Raw genomic sequence first — 20,648 nt, 5'->3', positions numbered from 1 at the left:
CTGCTCCAACAATGACAGAAACACAGACGGAGACGCAGGATGTTGCAGTTATTTTGTCAGAGCCAGTTTGACTCACACAGACGAGCACGATCAGCCCAGTATCGATTTTATTAAACTGGGATTGTTCTGCAGGTTATTCACTTATATACGGCGTGCTCCCTATAAATGGTTCCCCAGGGTGTTTTCACCAACTAGGAGAGGGAGCATAGAAAACCGTAACTCCCAGGTTGTGTTGTTTGTTTGTGTGATGGTGTTTTTTTTCTTTGCATGTGACCTTAGTGCCTGTTGCTCCTGACAGGAAACAACGTCTGTCTGGTGACGTCAAAGGACCATCTGCTCTTCAGTTTGCATGTTCGGTGCAGAGGAAATTGAAAATCGTGTTGTTTTTGATGGGATGTGTCTTGTTGGGTGGTTTCAGTGGATGACGATGTTTCAAATACAGATGTGAAGATTTACACCGGAGGCTCTATGAGACTGTTGTGTTTTTGATGTGGGTCATTGTGTCTGTGTGTGTGTGTGTGTTGGATGTATGACCCATCGCTGCTTCACTCTGAGCAGTGATGGATTATGATAAATGAAAATAACACTACAAATATTTAAAAATCAAACCTGTGGGAAAATGTTTTAGGATTTCTGCCAAAGGATAAAAGCCCAAAGTGCTTTAAGAAGCTGTGACACTTGTTAGATAGAAGATAATAATTAGTTTATAGACTCATCTACAGTCCAGCTGCAAATAAAACAACTGAGCCTGTGCAGACTGTGGAGCACCATTATCTCCTGCAGGCCCAGTGAGTGCACGTTTAGCGTGCACGTCAATATTCTCTGGCTGAGCATTATCCAGAGATATTTTAGTGAATCGGCAGCTCCGCTCAAACAGACGAGTTAGAGAGTCGCACACGGAGAAACACTCAGCAGGTGTGAACTGTCGAGGTTCAGTCTGTTCACCAAAAACACTGATGAACAAGACAACAGCATGAGTGTTGGTCAGGAGGCAGCAGATATTTGGGACTTGTTCAGCTGGTCCAGGTCTGTGGGTTAGTCCGGTGCTGAGGGATAAGGAGGAAACTGTGTGGGGGGCTCAGGTTGGCTCAAAGTGAATGGACCCACTGACAATCGACACCTTGTATGAAAATGAAGAGGAGTTTGAATGAGAATGAGAAGACCCAGGTGGAAGTAAAGAGGAGGAGGACACGTGTGACACCTACAGACTTCTATCTCCAGTCAAACTGACCAGGATCTGGCTCTCAGTTTACTTTGCCTCTGTTTTGTTCATCAGCAGATTAGTTTTTTGGCTCGCTGCTCCTGTAACCAGTTTATAGAAATGGAGGGGTCACTTCAGCTAAATGGCTTCCAGTCCAGAATGATTTCTAATGAAAGCCAAGCTGTTCGAGCACCTTTGAAGCCTGTGTTGAATGAGGTGGTTGTTGCCCATCTGAGTTTTGGGTTTTTCATGTGACTTCACTGCTGAGAGGCTGCGTGTTGTTGTTTAGAGGACGAACTGCTGGGAGCTAAACTCCCCATCACGAAACAGACTCGAGCTTCACGCTGCAGCAGGAAAAATGTTCGCTGGGCTCAACTTGAATAATTGTGAAATTAATGGGAAGTGGCTCGTAGGGTTTTTAAGCTCCTGCAGTGACGCAGAGCAGAAGAACATAACAGCATCTCGTTGTTATTAAGACGACAGAAAGAGCCACGAAGCAAAATATCAAAAACACAGAGAAAGAAGAGAAAGGACAAAACAAGAGTTTTGGAGCTGCAGCATGTTGGTGAAATTCACAGTTTATCTTTTTAGATTCATGGCTTTAAAGTAAATCACTGAATAGTTTATGTAAAAGTGCTGTGGATGCAGGACTCGGGTCTAGTGCCTCAGTGAGTAAGGTCAGGGTGCAGGGCTCAGGCTGAGGGGGGATGAGAAGTGAGAGGATAACAAAGTCCTGGAAAGAAGATGCAGCTTCAGCTGTTTCAGCCGTTTCAACCTTCATTTGCTGCTTCTCCTAAAATGTGACGGAGCTTCAACATGAGTTTTAAGCAGGTGGTGGTGACGTTGTCAAAGCATTTAAACGGACAACCTGTTTGTCGACTGCAGGAGGAGTCGTTTTAGTTCCCTTACGAATGTCTTCTGGTCCTCACAAAGGGGGAAGGTTTGGGAAGATTTGGGAAGATTTGGGTTTTTCAAAGGTTGTTTAAGGCCTGGGGTAGATTTGTCTCAGACAGCAGCAAATACAAAACAAACAGAAGCAGCAGTCAGAGAGAAATAACCCACAGTCATGCACAAGCTCATGATGCATGTTGTCATATCATCATATCGTAGCTTCCCTTCAGTTAGAAATACCAATGGAATAAAGGTCTGAGATCTTGTTTTCCAACTAGCCCTGTCCAGGACCAGGTTGGTGACCTCTGTCAGGGAAGAAGTTGAGAGTTTGACTGAAACTAACTTTGAGTATCCAGTTTAATCAAATACACCCCCCTCAATATTAATTATCAATAATTGTTTTCTAATCAATGTCAACATGAACAAATCCTCAGAAGTGGAAGAGTTTCCCTTTGTACCTACATGCTCGACGGTCCCTGAACGCCTCCGGTGTGGGCGTGTGGATGAGCTCACCTGTGCTTCAGGTGTGTAAGATCATCATCCGCAGCTGTTTGTCACTAACATCTTTGACCGGCGCAGACGTGCGGTTCCTTTAGCGCCCACTGTTGGTTCCAACACGGTTCTCACCAGAACCAGGTGAGGAAGAAGCCAAACAGAGACGGTAGGAAGCTCAGGAGAAAGTGAAGAAACATGGAGGGAAGAAGGTGAGTGAGACTTATTTCAGTTTGTCAGTAAAACAGAGATAATACATGTATTTATTATCAGTAGTTAATAATCAGCTTGTATTTGAATTTGTTCCACTGCAAATGGAAAATGTTCCCACCGTTGTGCACTTTCATGTGTGTGTCAGCACTTAGGACACGGCCCTTAGATGGAGAAGCACCGACCGGGGAGCCAGGCCTTATCAGCACATCGGTGTTGGACTTTAGATGAGGACTGGTGTCCCACATGAGAGACCTGTCCACTCGTTTCTGTTCTCCACCTGCAGTTTCAGGGTTTAAGGCTAAAACCCTCAAAACAACGGGCCCCTTTTCCAAAGCATGTGTGTGATGTTAAAGTGCAGTGGATGAGCTTTACTGAAGGATGAGATTATGAACTAACTAATGTCTAACAAAAACCAGCTGCTTCACACAGACTCATTAAATCAGCTCTTATCTTCTGTCACAAGGTCGAAGCTCTTCAGTTCTGCTCAAATCAAAGCCTCCTCTTGTATCTCTGTCCTCCTGCCTCCGTTGGTGCTTATCTCCACCTCTCAAAGCCTTTTCACTGGTGGGGAAAAACTGGAACCTCCTCAACTTCAAACTCTGCTCTTCGATTCTGGGCCCGTGTTCATTTACTGATAAGAAATTAGGATTTTCCACAACCATTAGAAGTCCCTTGGATCAGACCAGAATCTTTGCTCCTAAAGTAAAAGTTATACCAGCAGCTGTGGAAGAACATTCAAGCTGTTTACCAATGGAATAATAAGCTTCTTCCTGTTAATACTATTATTATTATTATTACATGTTTTCTATTATTCCTCAACCGCTCAGTGGAACAGTACCAGCAGCTCTACCATGTTTTTGTTTTTGAATAAAGTTCTTCTTCTTCTTATTTTTATGAGTCAGTGTTTAAAGTCACACAGTTTATTTTCTTTGTTTGCAGGACGTCAGACCTGGACGTGAGTTTACTTTGTCAGCTGCTGTTTCAAAGGTCAATGCTGCACTTTGTGGTTTGACGTTTACACAAACTAAGTCACTGCCTGTTTATGATGCAAAGCACAACAAGATGTTTCATTCTGTTTATTTCCCACGTTTCACACAATAAAGACTTTCTGCAGCTTTAAAATCCGTCTTCCTGTTTGGATGCTGTTGGTTAAATGCCGTGAGGCTGCAGGCTGATGTTACCTCTAATTCCAGGTACCAGCAGGTGAGCAACAGGCTGACACCGACACACTGTTGGTGATTTAACCCTGAAGCTGATGTTGGTGTGAGCTTCAGGTGCCAAATACTTTGTGATATCAAACTCTCTGTTTACAAGTTTCTCATTTGCCTCATGTCTGTTTCCAAAACTGTGACCACAGGAAGCACTCTGCCTCCATCTAGTGGCTGTGGGGTGGAACTGCAATATAACGTCCCCACCAACACCTGCGGAGGAAAACAGCTCCATCTAGTGTGGAAAGTGTTTTCCTGCAGCATCAGACATTTATCTGTCAGTGTTTGCACCACACATGGTGGTGGGTGGTGTTACACACTCTGTTATTTTTGTTTCTGGCCCAGCTGCAGGTTTGTGTGATGTTTCTGCAATAATTAGCCGTTTGGAGTAAAAAGCCTCAGACACCCACAGTTTAACTGTGTCGACCTGCAGGAACGTTCATATGCACAGTGTCTTTGGAGAACCCTAACTCAGCCTCAGTCAGGGCCTCAGGGAGACGCAACGTGTGATATTCAAAATATTCAGATTAAATGTGATGCAACATGTCAAATAGCAAAGACACAATAAAGTCCAATAGGCACAGGGCAATGACAAGCTGTCCAATAAAGACATTTATTGGAAGTTTTGTATTATACTTAAAATCAACACTGCAACTTCACTGGCATAGACAGAACCAGTGTCAAAGTTATTACTGTTCCTGTGGGGATTCAAACTGTGAAATACAGTCGGAGCTTTTGTCTGTCCTCGTCTGGTAGCAAACACTCTCCAGACAACACCAGTCGGGACAAACTGAAGTTTCTAAACTTTACAAAAGGTGCAGACGCAAACACACACTCACTATTCCTACAAACACACACACGCCTTCTGCACAGCTGAAGTTTAGCTGACGTTCTTGCTGCGCTTCTTCTTTTTCTTGGGCACCTGCTTCGTGGACGAGGCAGCGGCTTTAGGCGGAGCTGCCTTTGACTCGCTGGGTATTTCTGCTGACGCCTGCAGAGGTTCAGCCTGCTGCTGCTGGACTTTCTCGTTGGACACTGGTTCGGCCTCACCGGTGTCCTCCAGGATCGCAGCCTCTGCTGCTACTGGTCTTGGGTCTGTTGGTACTTCATCAGCCTCTGGTGTTGGTTCCTGCTGCAGCTGGATCTCCTCAGCTGGTTTGACTTGTTGCTCGTCTTTGACCTCAACTTGGACCTGAGCCTTTTCAGCTGCTGGTCTTGGGTCTGTTGGTGGATCGACCTTAACTTCGGCCTCTGGTGTTGGTTCCTGCTGCAGCTGGATCTCCTCAGCTGGTTTGACTTGTTGCTCATCTTTGACCTCAACTTGGACCTGAGCCTTTTCAGCTGCTGGTCTTGGGTCTGTTGGTGGATCGACCTTAACTTCAGCCTCTGGTGTTGGTTCCTGCTGCAGCTGGATCTCCTCTCCTGGTTTGACTTGTTGCTCGTCTTCGATCTCAACTTGGACCTGAGCCTTTTCAGCTGCTTGTCTTGGATCTGGTTTTTGAGCCTCCTCAGCTTTGTCTGGCTTTTTGAGGTCCAGTTCTGCAGCATCTGCTTTTACCACCTGCTCAGGGACTGAAACAGGCTCCTCTTTGACCTGAGTTTTGGTTTTGAAGTGGACAAATGCAGAAGCCACTATATCTTCCTCGAGGTCTATATCACAGTCATCTTCATCGTTGTCGATGGGTGATGCCAGCAGGGAGGCAGCAAACTCCTGCAGCTTGGCCTGCTCCTCCCTCAGACGAGTCATGTCCTCTGTCAGGACCAGGTCCTCCTCCTGGAGCTCTTGGATCTCGACAGGGGTCAGGAGAGCAGGCTTGTCTGGGTCGTTCTCGTGGTTAGAGCTGCCGAGGACCTTTGACGGGAGGCCCAAATTAGCAAGGCGGACTTCTTTGATCTTGTCGTAGAGGATTTTCCTCTCGTCCTGCAGGACGCGACACAGCTTCTCCAGCTTCTGAATCTTCAGGACGAACAGGTCGAACTCTTTGCCTTTCTCCGTTCTCTGGAGCAGGAGCAGAGAATGAGTAAAGATCAGTTTAAAGGTTTGTCTTCAGTTGTGTCTACAGTTCAGACAAAGTTGGGTTTAGTACAAAAGCAGCTCATCCAAGCTGCGTATGTGCGTAAAGAAACCTCATCAACAAACCTCTTCGATCATGTCAGTCAGAGCCTTGTTGCAGTTCTCAAACCTCGTCTTCCACACGTTGGACTCTCTCTCCAGTTTCTTCATCTTGTCTGACATCTGACACACGAGGAGGGAAAAACAGTCTTCAGACATAAACCAGTTCATCACCATCCATTCAGTCCTTTATGAGGCTCACCAGTCATTCCTCATGAATCACCACCGACCTGTTCCATCTCCTCTTTGAAGCGAACGTAGATCTCGTTACTTTTGGCCAGCGTCGCCTGAAACTCGTCAAACTTTTGGCCGTAGAGGGTCAGCTGAGGACGGACAGCGGAAGATTCACATCAGAGACACAAACTGAACGACAAGCAGCAAATGTGTGAGTGTTAATACTGGCTTTGAATGTTAACATAGAACAGGACCGTGTGTGTGTGTGTGTGTGTGTGTGTGTGAGACTCTTCTTTAAAACTGATGAGTTAGACATTTTCACAGCCGTTAATCCTGAGCTGTACACTCTGCAGGAGCTGATGTTCAGCTTTATGCTTTAACAGATTTATTGATCACTGATCAGCTCTTACTGATCCCTGATAGCTCAAAATCAAAGCTCAGCTCTCAGGAGGTTCAAAACACTGAGTCTTCTAGCAAAGATACTTCTGTCCTGGTTTAGATTGAGTCAGTTGTGACGACGGTGCCCCCCCCCCCTGTCAGCAGTCTAATCCTGGCAGTCCAGACAAGGCCGTGAGAGCTCCTCTACAGCTCCACATACATCTCCATGTCAGCTTGAGTAGAGCAGAAAGGAGCAGGTGTGCTCAGCGGTAAATATTCACCTGTGCCTGCATCACAGTCCCCTGCTCTCTGAGTGTCTGAGCCTGCAGTTTCCACTCAGCAGCCTGAACCAGTAACTGGTTAGAGAGAACAGACGGAGACACGTTACACACGGTGCTTTACCTTCTTCTTCATGGCCAGCTCCTGCTCCTTCATAGCGAAGCATTTCTTTGTTTTGTCAATAGCCTCCCTAAGCAACTACAGTGACAGAGACAATACACATCAAAATAATGGCTCTAATTCTCACTGCAGTGAACTAAACATGAAACACTGTACAGTCAAATAGCAATAAAGACAGATATTAACAGTCATTGATCCTTAGTTGCCTTAAAGATGATAATCAGTACAGGACATATCAAATGTTGAGGCAGAAACACTGTACATTATAGTCCTGCATCACAAAGTAAAGTGTTGATGTTACACACTGAACCGTCTTCAGTCTGCACTCAGACCAACGTTCATCTCTTGTGTGTGTGTTTTCTCATTGCGCCCTCACACCTGCAGCTGCAGCAGCGTCTGACCAGTCTGGTTTTGGTGGACGCGTCGGCCGGTTGGTACTCACATATTCCTTCTCTCTCTTGTGTTTGTCCTCGGCCTCGGCCAGCAGGGCGGTGGCCTGCTGCAGTTTGGCCTCAGTCAGTTTGTGCTGCAGGTCGCGGTGCCGGTTGATCTTCTCCAGACTCTGCAGAGACGAGAGGACCCACAAATAAAACCAGTCAGGTTCTGTATCAAGCAGCACATAAATCCCATTTAGATGAATCCAAAGCACTGACACAGATTGTTTCAAATGTTTGTAGGTAATATGTTCATTAATAAGACAAGACAACATATTTTTTTACTTTCATTTGGATTCTTTTATAAAGTTTTTATTGTTCTTCTTCTGCTGAGAAGCTGCTCAGTTGTTCTTGTCTCATGTTGCATCAGCAGCTTGACCTTTGACCTGCCTCTTACCTCCTCCCTCAGCTCGCACTGGCTCATCAGGCTCTCCAGTTTGTCGGTCAGGTTGGCGTTCTCGCGGCACAGCTTGTCGTTTCTGGCGCTGTGCTGCTCGATCTGAGCCTGGATTTCTGTCAGCATCATCTGGAAGTGGCTGGTGATCTCGTGCCTCTTCTCCTCGTCCTCCCTGCGGCGCTGAAGGGTCTCGCCCTGCAGGGGGGGGGGAGCAGCAGCGGTTCAGCTGGAGCTTCATCTTTGTTTTACAGTGTCAGGACGATGTGGCGCCTACGTACCCTGAGCGTGCTGTAGTGTCCCTGCAGCTCTATGCACAGAGCCTCCAGTTTGCTGCGAGCCGCGTCGCTGCTGCATCGCTCGGCCTGCAGCCGCCGTCTGTCCTCCAGCAGCACCGACACCCTGCGCTGCAGGACGCACAGCTTCTTCTCATCGCAGTGTCGCAGGGCCGCCTGCAAACACGTGGGGGGTGGGAACGGTGACTTTGCTGTGCTGGAGCAGTTATTGACAATTACTGCATGAATTGCAAAGAAGTCAGTCTCACCAGTTCAGCATATTTCCTGACCAGCTCCTCCAGTTTCTCCTCAGGGGTCGGGAGGTGGTTCAGACTCTGTGTGACGAGGGCGACCTCTGTGGTGAGGAGGAAACAGGACAACTGAATGTGAAGCTTAGACAAGATTTGGGAAATCTGCATAGATTTCTTGTGCTTGTTCTCTAATTAAGGCTGTTATTAAATAATAATCAGTCACATGACCGTAACTTCCTCCTGATGGCATCACTCTTACAGCATCATGCTGCCTCACCTGTCTCCATGGCAACCTTGACATCCTCTTTTGCCTCCTCAGTGGTGATTTCCAGCGCGGCCTCCGCTGCGTCCTGAAGAACAAACAGAACTTTGTTTGCATGGAGGTTCCCCCATGTCATCAGATGAACTGTAATAACGGTCCCCGTCCCACCTGTGTGTCCAGGACGTCGGCTGCAGAGCCGTAGGTGCCGACGATGTCCTCCAGCCGTCTGCTGAACTCCTCCATGGGGTCAAAGAAGTCGGAGGAGGAAGCGCAAGCAGCAGCAGCCGCCTCTGGCTCAGTGTTCTCAGTGTCCGAGGAGGAGGACGCCATATCAGGTTGGGGGGGCACCAACACCTTCGCCGACGTCTCCATGCTCAGTGTTCTGGGAGGGACAGAGGGAACATTTAGTCTTTGCTGTCGGCTCAGAAAGAATTTTCAAAGTTTGGAAGAAGTTTGGAATCAAAGAGAGTTTCACATTCAGCTGGTCACAAAGTGGATTTTGATTATGGTTCTAACTGTTAATGATCCGGCCTGTCTGCTGCCAGGATTCTGTTTGGGTCTGTGGATTCTTTGGATTCCTTTAGACCTGAGAACTTTATGCCACTTCCTGTACAGAAAGGCGGCTTCATTTACTTTAATGCATATTTCATGCACAGGCAAAGAAAAAACTACATTTGGATTAAAAAACCAGAATAACATCAAAAACTAAAACAGTCTTTTCTTTTGTGTCTTTAAATCTTTAATCACTGGGCTCAGTTCACCTTTGACTTAGTCTTAAATCCAGTTTCTGTGCTGGACCCTGGTTTAGGAGTGTTTCATGGACTAAGACCCAGCAGCCTGACTCAGATGAACTGCTGCTCAGCCTTATCCACCCCAGCTCTGACTTGATCCTCTTCAGTGAAATGAACCATGTGATCAACATCTGTATTTAACCAGTGAACTAATTCTGTGCCATCACTTATAAATACATCTGAGATAAAGCCATGAGTCAAACTGGTCTGTGACAGCAGGTTTAACTGGGAGCACATGAGTCCTGTGGAGCAACAGCTGCTCCTGGACTTTTTCTTCTCCTGCACCACATTTACCGAAGTGATCCTGGATCAGACTTTACTTTTTATCCCTGTTTGTGATGCAGCTCAGAGAATATTAACAAAAGGACTTTTAGCTGTGTGTGTGTGGGTGTGTGTGTGTGTGTGTGTGTGTGTGTGTGTGTGTGTGTGTGTGTGTGCGTGCGTGCGTGCGTGTGTTTGTGTGTGTGTGTGTGTGTGTATATACTATAGAATATATCCAGGTGCTGTTTATTCTCACTGCTCTGTCGCAACATGACAGCTGCCTCTGTCATTGTATCTGGTGAGTTAAAATTAGCTGCCCCTCCAACACACACACACAGATTCCTATTTTGCCCACAGTGGAGCAGCCACCAAGTATGGACCACTGTGTCTAGTCATTCTGATGAACATGGCAGGCTGACATTGTAGAGGCTGTAGAGACTTCAGCTGTTTTTATCAGATTCATATTTATATGAATGTTATATATATTTATTTTTCTCTCAGCGTGTTGAACATTTAGTCTCTTAACACACTGCAGCCTCACATTTAAAGTTCAGATCAAATATAATCCACTAAACGTGCAGCCCTCTCTCAGGCCTTTGTCGGTGTTAGACGTTAATCACACAGCAAACACGAGTGTGTTAGTGTCCCACGGCCCCTGAAGGCAGCAGGCAGGAACACAAGGTTATTTTCCACCAAGGCATTTGGTCGACACACACACACACACACACACACACACACACACACACACAGACACAAGGACTTTTTCTGAAATAAGTGATTAGGAGGAGGAGTAAGAAGAACTGGTCTTACCAGGACCGGTGGAGTGAAGGAGGTGAAGAAGAGACAGAAGGAGGAGGAAGAGAAGGAGGAAGAAGAGGAGGAGGAGGAGGAAGAGGAGGAGGAGGGTCCAGCAACAGCTGATCCCCAAAATAACCCAGGAGGCTCCGCTCACACTCACAGCTCAGGGTCACATGTGTGAGTTTACTCTGACACTGATTATTGGGCGAACTGAAAAACACTCTGAGAAACATGTTATTAGCTGCATTATACTGGTCAGACTGGTCCGTTAGAGGAACCTGGACTGGTACAAGCACTGGATGGGTAGAACCTTTATTATAATCCATGTAGAGAATAAAATACATGTATAAATGTGTGTCTCAGTAATGACAGACAGTCATTTATTATGTTTATGTTGTTTTATTTCCTGTAATAACTTCAATAAAATATCATATTTAAATTAATGTCTTATGTTCTCTATTGTTTATCACCTGTAGGAACCATGATCCTCTTAAGGTAACCTGTTCAGAACCAGGTTAACCATCTGTTGCCATGGTGAGCTACCTGGTTACCATGGTTACCTGGCTAACCACTCGTCTCACTGCAGGTCCGTCCAATTACATTTAGATATTTTTCTCACGGTGTGTTCGGGTTTCTGGAGAAGTCACTGTCACTTTCTGACCAATTAAAAGTCTGGACTCCGGGAGGAGGCGGGGCTGACCTCTGACAAGTCTGTGTGCGCTGTGCACTTCCGGGTCACTGCCTGAGGGGGCCAGGTGGGCAGATGAGACAGGTGGAGGACACTGGGTTAGAAGACCAACACGGGGACAAGTTTCCAAAGACGTGGGAAGAAGAGGACGAAAAACAAAGCAGGACTAAAACCGCAGCCGGTCTTAGAGCAGATTGGAGACCAGATTCCCTGACACACCTGGACCTCTTAGAGCAGATTGGAGACCGGACTCCCTGACACACCTGGACCTCGCGCTGGGAGGTAAGAGAAATGCTGCTTTCACGTCCTGCTCGTTAATTCCGGCGGCGCGCTCCAGTTTTAACGCGGCTGTGTGTTAATGAAAGTCTGTGGTTGTGCACTGGGAGCGGGTCCCTTGGCATGTGCGGCCTGAGGTCTGATGCTGATGGAGACCGGAGGCCTGATCACTGCGCGTTTCCGCTGCTGGGTGTGAGTCTGCAAACTGCACCCCGTGTGTTTCTGTCTGCAGCTGATGGGGATCCTGCGGTGTGGACCCAGTGGGCCCAGTGGGTCCTGGGAGGAAGGAAACTGTATGTTCCTGTTTGACTGGTTCTTATGGCTCCTTGCAGGGAGCAGCGACTTAGTTGAGGGACTGAGTCTCAGTGGATCCTGTTCGGGCTGTATTTGCTGTAGATTCTGTTCCTGATGAGCTGGACTCTAACAGGAAACAGTGTCGTCCCTCTGCTTTCCCCTGAGGGGCCCACACACCAGGACTGTTCGTTCGAGGCTGACAGCACTTTTCTAAAAATACAGCCCGACTCACAGAGTCCTCCTGACGACTGGACTGAGGAGTCTGAGCCCAAACACCTGGACCTGTTGCTGTCACGTCCTTCATTCTTCCACCTGATGGCGCTGTCAGTGCATTACTGCAGCTTCTTGTCAGTTTCCTGTTGCTGAGCAGCTGGTGGCAGCAGTGAGCCGTCACACACACACACACACACACACACACACACACACACACACCTCTTATTCTGGTTTCTTTCTTTCTGGACCTCAATTATTTTCCCCTTTTCCTTTTTCCTCTCCTGTTTTATTTTTCTTCTGCTCCTACTTTCTTTTGTCTGCATCTTTCCTCCATTTCCCTCTTTTCTCTCTGAGTCTCCCCTGATACAGGACTGTAATGTTCACTTCACTGCTCTTTCTCTATCAGTCTGTTGGTCCATCCATTCATCATCTGTTCTTTCATTCTTGTGTTAGTTTCCCTTTAATGGGTTTCCCCTCGTTTCTGTCGCACAGTCACTTTCAATGTGTTTCAGAGTCTAATCTTGTTTTTCCCTCTTTCTATTTGGTCCCTAAATGTCTCACTTACCTATTTGTCCATCTCACTTATTCTCCCAGAGACAAATAAGATCATTTGTGTGTGTGTGTGTGTGTGTGTGTGTGTGTGTGTGTGTGTGTGTGTGTGTGTGTGTGTGTGTGTGTGTGTGTGTGCAGCTTGTTGTAAACATACTGAGAGGGGAAACAGTCCTTGAGGAAAGATGTGAATGAAAAGCTCGTCATCATGTAGAAAAGCAGGATTATATGAATTACTGAGTTTATAAAATGATGCAGCCCCCCCCCCCCGTGCACGTCTCCACTCCCTAACCTCTGTTCTTTGTTTGTTCCACTTCAGTGAACAGATCCTCCCCCATTATGGTCGAAAAGCAGGATTTGTTGTGTCCACTGAAGTCTTCTCTGTCTGCAGACGGTCTGAGGCCCAGATACTCTTCTCACCTCTCTGCTGAAAAGAAAGTATTTAATACACTGGGCATGATGCGGCGTTCTGTCCTCTGGCCATCAAACCGAGACTGATAATCAAACACTACTCGTGTTCTTGGCTGCATTTAAAATGAGCAGAATGAGATATTATCAGGTGTTGTTTGCTCACTGAATTACTCTGATATGAAAGAAAACTTTTGTTTGCAGTGGAGCTCAGAGATAATGACGTTCAATCAGACCAAATCTAAAAATGTGTTCAGAGTTCTGACCAGAACTGGTTTCTGTTGGCCCAGATCCTGGTCTGCCAGAATTACCAGCTATGTTCTGACTCTTATTCTGTACAGTTTATTGTAGTTTGCTGGTTTATTATGTTTCAGACAGAAATAACAGCTGTAGCCTTCTAATTCTCACACGTCTTGTTTATCTTATTATATCATTTGAAGTGATTGATTCAAATTGATTGATTGATTAAAGGTGTAACTGGGGGAGTGTGACTTACATCGACATGTGATCTACTGGGGTGAAGATATATCACTCTGTTGGAATTCCTGGAATCAATTCGAGTGGTGTATCTTGTCTCATAAACAGTCTTTGGCTGAGTACAGATATTGGCTGCATAGATCAGATCAATATCCTCTTTAACTGTGGCTGTATTGCAGTTTTTGGTCTGACTGGTTTTCTGACTGGTTTTCCATCTTTCACGATGTCGCACCTTTTTAGTTTTTGCCCAAAAGGAGAAACCAACATTCGGATTTAAATTGAAACATTAAAATTTCCACAATTTGAGTTTTGCCAGTGCAGCAGTTGCAGCTGGAGCCACCGAGTCCTTGGTTGGTGCTGGTACTCACAGGTCGGCACCCCAGGGATCCACCCAGGAGTCAGTGTCGGGCTCACAAACGGCAGTGGAGACAAATCCTCATGGCAGCATGATAATGAAAAAGGAAGCAGAGTGACACAGCAGTACGGGAGTGTCTCCATCTGCTCAGACCGAATCATTAGTCCTTAAAGTCAAGTCTCCAGAATCCGGCAAAGTTCTTAGCAGAGCCTGCACAGCTCGGACGGCTTCATTAATTATTCACATCTTCCCACACAGCGACGGGACTCGGTGGCAATTGACCTTCTGTGCACTGACTGTTCCCAAATATTTCAGTTTTATACACTGAGCTCATTTGGCCTGTAGCTGCTGCAGGTCTGTGACGTGCACACGGACACGAAGGAAAGTACAGTAACAAAGACTGAGCCATAATCTTCCTGCTGTCCTGTTTCATTTCACCCCTAATCAGTCTGTTTGTGCTACGTCTGATCTTGCAGGCTGGTGGTAGCGACAGTCCTAACAGCAGCTACTTTTTGTTGTCGTGATGGTTTGTGGTCCATTTTAGTCCAGATTGGGCCCACGAGAGTCTGAACTATCAGTGAACGAGTTGGGTTTCCTTTGAATCAGTTTGACGGTGAGAGACTCATCTGTATGCGCATGGAAATGGATCCCCGTCTGTCTTACCTCACCCTGGAAGTATCCTCTGAACATCTTTGTTTACCTATTTATATGCAAATGAGGCAGCACCTGAGGCACGTTATAATTGGACAGTTCAGTGTGATTCACAGAGGTAGACGCCGAAGGAGGGCCGGCTAACATCTCGTCCTCGGTTGCGTTTATTAAATCAGGCTTAGGTAGAAACCAGCTGGAAAAGGGATCAGCCTGAAACCCGTTTGTCTCGTGCTGAATCACAGAGAAGCTCACCTTTTAACGCAGGCTTTGTGTCGAGGGCGTCGTGTGTCTGTGAGGGGGATGAGTTTCCTCTTCCCTGTCTCAGCAGCCTCTTTCTCTGTCCGTCACCACGGGTTCATTTTCTCCACTAAGCTGAAGGCTTAAAGAAACTGGGAGCTGTTCCCGGGCCTGTGGGCTGCTGCCCTGCACTAAACCGGCCCACGTCAGACTGGGTTGCACTTTGGTTAGTCATCTGAAGGGGTGTGCTTTGAAATTAGTGGCAGAAAGCCAATAATGAGGGGATGGTTGAGTACAGATTCAGAGCTGTGTCATTGGTTTAGCTGCTCATTCAGTCCATGTGCAATAAACTTTATTAATCCCCAAAGGGAAAATCAGGATATGTAAAGCTGGTCAGCTCCACTGGAGCAGCACAGGAGCACTCAGACACGCTTTGTGTTCTAGTCTTGACTTTAATTGGATAAAACTGCCAGAAACAGGTAACATGGTGTTGTCCTGTCCACATCCGATAAGGTTCCTCCTGAGCCTGATTTCAAAAAACCTTCAGATACTGACCAGATTTCTACGGTGCCTCTCTCCACACAGGATAAACATCAGAGCAGACTCGGCCTCCGTCCATCATCTTTACCTGCTGAGTCATAATTAGGGTCACGGGGATCTGCTGGAGCCTCTCCCAGCTCCCTGTGGGTAAAGGGCAGGGGGACACCCTGGACACGGTTTGATCTGATGATGTTAGCTGACTGCACGACCTCAGGTGTATTTAAATATATTCTGACATTAACTAAAGTGACTTGTTGTTTAAGGACGTCTCAGGGACCAGGGCTTCACCGACCCACGGTGCACTGCTCCGGCCCTTTGGGTTGAATGACGCTTTAAACCGTTTCCTGTTTACACACTGGGTTGGCGTTAAAAGGAAGCTGATGGTGGTGGTGACAGGTGGTTCTCAGGTAGAGTCACCAAAAACACGCAGCTTTGATTCTGGACTGAATGTAAACACAGAGCTAAGAATTAGAAATTCTAATGGACGTCCAAGTTGAAGCTCAGGTCAGACCAAAGTTCTTTTTAAAGTTAATTAAGAGAAGTAGCTCTGTGCTCTGCTGCTGATCTGTATTCAGTCTGTTGTCTGACTTTGAGGGAAACTGCACTCACCAGCTAATCAGGGTGTAGAAAGGCCACCGGTGTCCCGCTGCAGGTGCAGACTGGAGGATTTTTAAAAACCGTGAGTGCTCAGTGCGTATTCCATCGTGTCCAGGTTTTCAGATTTGGCATAAACAATAGAACAAGAAGCCAAAATCATCCAGCCCGACAGGCAGATGCAGCTTTTTAATTAAACCCAATCGCAGTCACTCGGCCAGGTCCGACTGGTAATCCAGACAAACCTCGGCCCCCGATACATTTTCTTCCAACCTCCTGTCTCGTTGTCGTCACTCGTCACTGTCCGTGGGTTGAATGTGTTCAGCCGTCAGAAGCTCCCGCTGCTATCAGGCCTTTTTGTCATGTGGGATAGAAGAGGCAGGTTTTAATGTTGGGGGTGAAGCCCTGAAGCCCCGCTGGCAGCTCTGAGAGGCTGAAATGGAAACAAGAATGTGAAAGTGCCCAGGGTCATTTTTTTTTTGAAGGGATGTGAAATTACTTCATTAAAGCTTCACGTTGTCTTTATCTGTCATGCTGCTCACAGTTGTGACAGTTTAAGAAAGAAATAAGAACTCGTCAAAACAAAATGAGCACGGTCGTGACATTCTGGGTTGCCAGGTCTGCCTGTCAGTGAGGTTTGGTCTAATGATTTCACATTTTGTCAGTGATGGTCTCAGTTTTCTGTCACTCAGTTTTCAAATATGCTGCAAACCTGTCCTCGCTGGTCTCTGCCACCTTTTCCGTTCCCCCCTCTCCCTCCATCTTCCCAGTGCTGTCAAATGTTTGTGCTCTCCAAGTTCTCCTGTCAAACTTTCTCTTAATAAGAACATTTCTGCTGGAGGTCGATGGCAGCAGGCCAGCTGACAGGGTTCAGGTCGCCTGCACGATCTGCTGCATGAATAAAAGATGGAGGCAAGCAGGAGGCTTATTTAAATAGAATGGGGGATGATGGCTGGAGAGGAAGACTCATACGTCTGGAGAGCCCAGAAGCTGCAGATTAAGGATGATTGTGCTGGTACATTAAAACATCACAGGGAAAGAAAACTTTGATCGGAATCAGACCCTAAAAGCACTGGTTTCCAACCCTGGTCCTCAAGGAACACGGCCCTGCTTGTTTTCCAACTGTCCCTGCCCTTCTCGCTTCTGATTGGCTGAACATACCTGATCCAGGTAATTAGCAGTGGGCCTTGAGAACCACTGCTGTAGAGGCTCTAATGAGTCCAAACTAACATAAGCCCCTCCTCCCCGCTCTTTGCCCCTCCCATCCCTTCCTGTTTCCTGAAGCTATGACGTGAACTACAGGTGCCTGGTTGGGTCAAAGTGTCCAGTCCAAAGCTAGCATTAGCTGACTAAGGACTAAATGTGTCAGCCCAGTAGACGCTCTGGTTCCTGCTAATGTGACCCAAAGCTCCACTTCCTCCCAAATCCACATCAGATCCATTCAGTCCAAAGGTCCAATCAGGACCATGCTAGGTGGCTAATGTGAAGAAGCCAAAGCCACGTTAACCCTGGTTGTTGCTCTTTCTTTGGGTGGATTTTTCCTTTAATCTCCGTCTCTCTGTTCATTTTTACTGACTGCAGCAGGAACATGTAGGAAAAATACTTTTCTGTATTTCTGCAGCTGTAGTTTTTCTATTTGTGCTGGAGGTTGGTGCAGGGCGGGCTTGTTGGTGGCCTGGAGGGTTTGGACTGAAAGGAGTAAAAACTCCTTCAGGCCATTATGTCAGTGCCGGAGTGGGAGCCATTAAATCGCTGCACCTTTCAGGCTCATTCTTCTCTCTGTCCTCGGTCATGTTGTTCCACCTGCAATAATCACCAGCTTTCTCCTCATCACTCGTCTTTCCAGCTCGACCTGCTGGCCAGCAGCCTGTTTGTTGTTGTTGCTGCTGTTGTGAATCATCAGCCTCAGTCTGGGGCTCTGGATGTCTGACCTTGGCCTCGTCATCATAAACACCTACAGAGGAGTCATGAGCACCGGGCCTCTCTCTGCAACCAGACCATTTTTCTGGTCTCAGTTCTGCTTTTTCTTCTTAACCTAGTTAGAGAAAGTTACAGATCAGAGATGATCAGCAGTGACCAGGACATAACAAAACCAAACAAGAGCATGTGATGGTTACGAGTTATGAACAGAGCAGAGAGGCTGACACCAATGAAGCCTCCTACATGACGACTGTGACTGTGGCAGGACCTCTGTGTCTTTACTGATTTTGGTTTTCTGGGATTGCTGTGGGAAAAACCAAGTCAAGTCAATCTGAGAGAAATGAGACGCCACGTCTGCTGCTGGATTTGAGGATTTATTTTGATGAAAATTCCTAAATCTGAATCATCAGTCTGGACTTCTCTGCTCCTTTCACATCAGCGCTTCACTCTGAGGAAACCCTGCAGCTGAAGGCTGGTGTTGAGGCAGCGGTTTAAAAATGAATGAGTGTTGACTTCAAAGATCAGGAGTAAACAGGAGCCAGAGGCCCAGACAGCAGCTCCGGGCTGCAGACCAGAGCCGCAGACACGTTGCTCCATTGTCATCGTCTCCGATGACCCTGAGGTGCAGAATAAACGGATCATTAGTGTGTATCAGAGAAAATTAGCGTTAAATTGAGGCTCAGTCACATGAACAGGTTTAACATTCTGCATGAAACTCGTCTGATGGGCCAGTTTCCAGTCCAAGGCTGGGAAATATCTTTTTCATGAATTCTGTTTGAAACAGGATTTTCCTGGGAAATGAAAAGTTTGACTGTGGGCATCAGGCTGTGCATTATTCAGGATTTCCTCTTCCTTACAGTCAGCTAATCTATGGGACATTAAATTAGCACCATGTGTAAATAATGTAAATAACAGATTCAGATTCACTCAAATGAACTAACCTGAGTTTGTGTTGTAGTTGTTTTCTCTCAGCTGTAGAATAACTTCGTTCAGACTGTTGCATCCTGCTGATCTTTGATATTTTAATTAATACACTGGCTGCTGAATTCTTCTTCTGTCAAATAATTTCCTGTTGTTTTGTTATTTTAATGCAAACTTTAGTTTTGTTTGTTTGTGTTTGTTCCATGTCTGACTGAAGGTCTGCTCAGGCCTGTGGAGCATTTAGAACAGATTGGAATCAGAATCAGAATCAGAATCGGAATCGGAGTCAGAATCAGAATCAGCTTTATTGCCCAGTGTGTGATTACAGATAACTTTATGACCAAACAAGAGTCCAGTGTGTTTACAAAAGGTGCAACCTAAAAACAGAATGTAAGGAGAACTAATTCAGTGTGCAAAGAGCAAACAGGTTCCAGCGTCATAGTGCAGGTAGTAGAGGGGAATGGAGGGGAGCTATGAGTTTAAGGGTTTAAGAGTTGGATGGCCCGAGGGAAGGAGCTTCCTTTGTGCCGGGCTGTCCTGACGTCCTGATGTCCTGATGTTTGGAGCTCTGAAGTGTCGGCCAGAGGGTGAGAGCTGGAAGAGGTGGTGGCTCGGGTGAGTGGCATCCAGAGAGATTTTCTGAGCTGACCTGGATTTTCTGAGCTGACCTGGAATAAAAAGGTGTTTATTTAAGGTGTTTCTGAAGTCTGTGCTCTGTTTGACATCCAGCTGTGGCTGCAGTCAGAACAGCTGGAGGCACTTTTTGTTGTTTTGTTAGTGACGTCTTTTTGTCAGAGCCTTTCTCAGCCCGATGCCTTTTAAAGATCCACCTCCTGATAAGAACCTTTTCCTGTTTGTTGTGTCTGTGATTTGATGTGGTGCTTGTTATTCTCAGACTGTGCCAGAGTTTAATAAAACAGCCGAACTGTGGCAAAAGAAGATCCAGGGCAGAATAATCAAGGATGAGCGTTAAAAGCAAATAGAATAATTAGATGAGGAAAAGAAGGTGATGGTGCTGCGACACTGGGCTAAGTTAATTAGCATCAGATGGATCATGGGAACCTGCAGTTTGCAGTTTATATCCAGACATAAGTTTTGATGTTAGTTAATGTGAGTCAACCCAAAGGATCAGTGAGACCTGTGACTCTGTTTTTGTGGTTTGGGGATGGTGCAGGGCACATCTGGATCCTTTTTGACTTGACCTCCAGTGAGTTCATGACAAATATCATTCATTCATCTAGAGAAGTAAGACTCTAAAGTTACATATCGAAGAAGTCAACTGACGTTTTAGTGCTTCCTGATCCGTTTTAGTCAGACCTGACCTCAGTGATGGGAGTGTCTCCTCCACCCATGCTCAGTGCTACTTTAACCATCAGTCATTGGTTTGATTCACTTTTAGTATTGATTCTTCTTGTGGCAGGAAATTTAATTGCATGAAAAAATGTGGTCTTCTGAAAGTTCTGGCAGCGATGTGCTAAAAGCACAACAAAGATGAATGTCTCGGTGTCTGACAGCCTTCAGTGGTTCAGCTTCCATCACAGCAGATATGTTTCCATCTGCTGTGTGTAATTTGATTTGTGCTCCTGCACAGAGCGGATCTGCTGGTGTTGATCTGAATAAATGTTGTGCAGCCAGCACCAAACATCGACACGAGGCTGAGGAACAGCCACGACACGTGGGAGTCCAGTCAAATCAGCCTAAAAATAAAGATCCATTCCAATGATGCAGAGTAAAGTCCAACCTCATTTTGTCTTAAGAGGACCCTGCAGGACCACGATCCCTCAGGGAGGCTGATGTGAAGTATGACAGAGCTCAGACCTCAACACATTCGCTGCCTCTAAGCACAAACATGAATCGCAGCAGGAACGACGACGCTGTAATGGGAGCAGGTTCAGACACAGATTGTTTCCAGTGATTATTGAGCGTTTCATGCTGGATCTTTTTTGTCTAATTCCTCTTCCTGCTTTTGTCCAACATGTTCTTTTGTCTC

The 20,648-nt window shown here is 46.4% G+C and overlaps 2 protein-coding genes across 4 annotated transcripts in view; one reads left to right on the top strand and one right to left on the bottom strand.

The window, feature by feature from the left end:
- Positions 1–4,596: 4,596 nt before the first annotated feature.
- On the bottom strand, positions 4,597–10,693 carry txlnba (taxilin beta a). 2 transcript variants are annotated; one of them, XM_026308289.1, is made up of 11 exons: positions 10,548–10,693; positions 8,854–9,067; positions 8,701–8,773; positions 8,442–8,527; positions 8,179–8,349; positions 7,901–8,095; positions 7,512–7,631; positions 7,073–7,147; positions 6,349–6,441; positions 6,146–6,241; positions 4,597–6,004 (listed from the first exon to the last, which is right to left on the bottom strand). In XM_026308289.1, the coding sequence occupies exons 2-11, from the start codon at positions 9,055–9,057 to the stop codon at positions 4,886–4,888; spliced, it is 2,232 nt and encodes a 743-aa protein (XP_026164074.1). In that variant the 5' UTR covers positions 9,058–9,067; positions 10,548–10,693; the 3' UTR covers positions 4,597–4,885. The 2 variants fall into 2 exon arrangements, with proteins under 2 accessions (XP_026164074.1, XP_026164073.1); XM_026308288.1 differs by lacking the exon at positions 7,073–7,147 and adding an exon at positions 6,952–7,026.
- Positions 10,694–11,279: 586 nt separating this feature from the next.
- Positions 11,280–20,648, top strand: part of gje1a (gap junction protein epsilon 1a) — a 57,694-nt gene continuing 48,325 nt past the window's right edge. For both annotated transcript variants that reach the window (XM_026308228.1, XM_026308225.1), the window contains exon 1: positions 11,280–11,505. The gene's annotated coding sequence lies outside the window, so the exon portion shown is untranslated. The remainder of the gene's footprint in view (positions 11,506–20,648) is intronic.

The sequence above is a fragment of the Mastacembelus armatus genome, unplaced genomic scaffold, assembly GCF_900324485.2.
Source record: "Mastacembelus armatus unplaced genomic scaffold, fMasArm1.2, whole genome shotgun sequence".
Classification (NCBI taxonomy): domain Eukaryota; kingdom Metazoa; phylum Chordata; class Actinopteri; order Synbranchiformes; family Mastacembelidae; genus Mastacembelus; species Mastacembelus armatus.
This window is presented reverse-complemented; position numbering and strand designations above follow the sequence as displayed.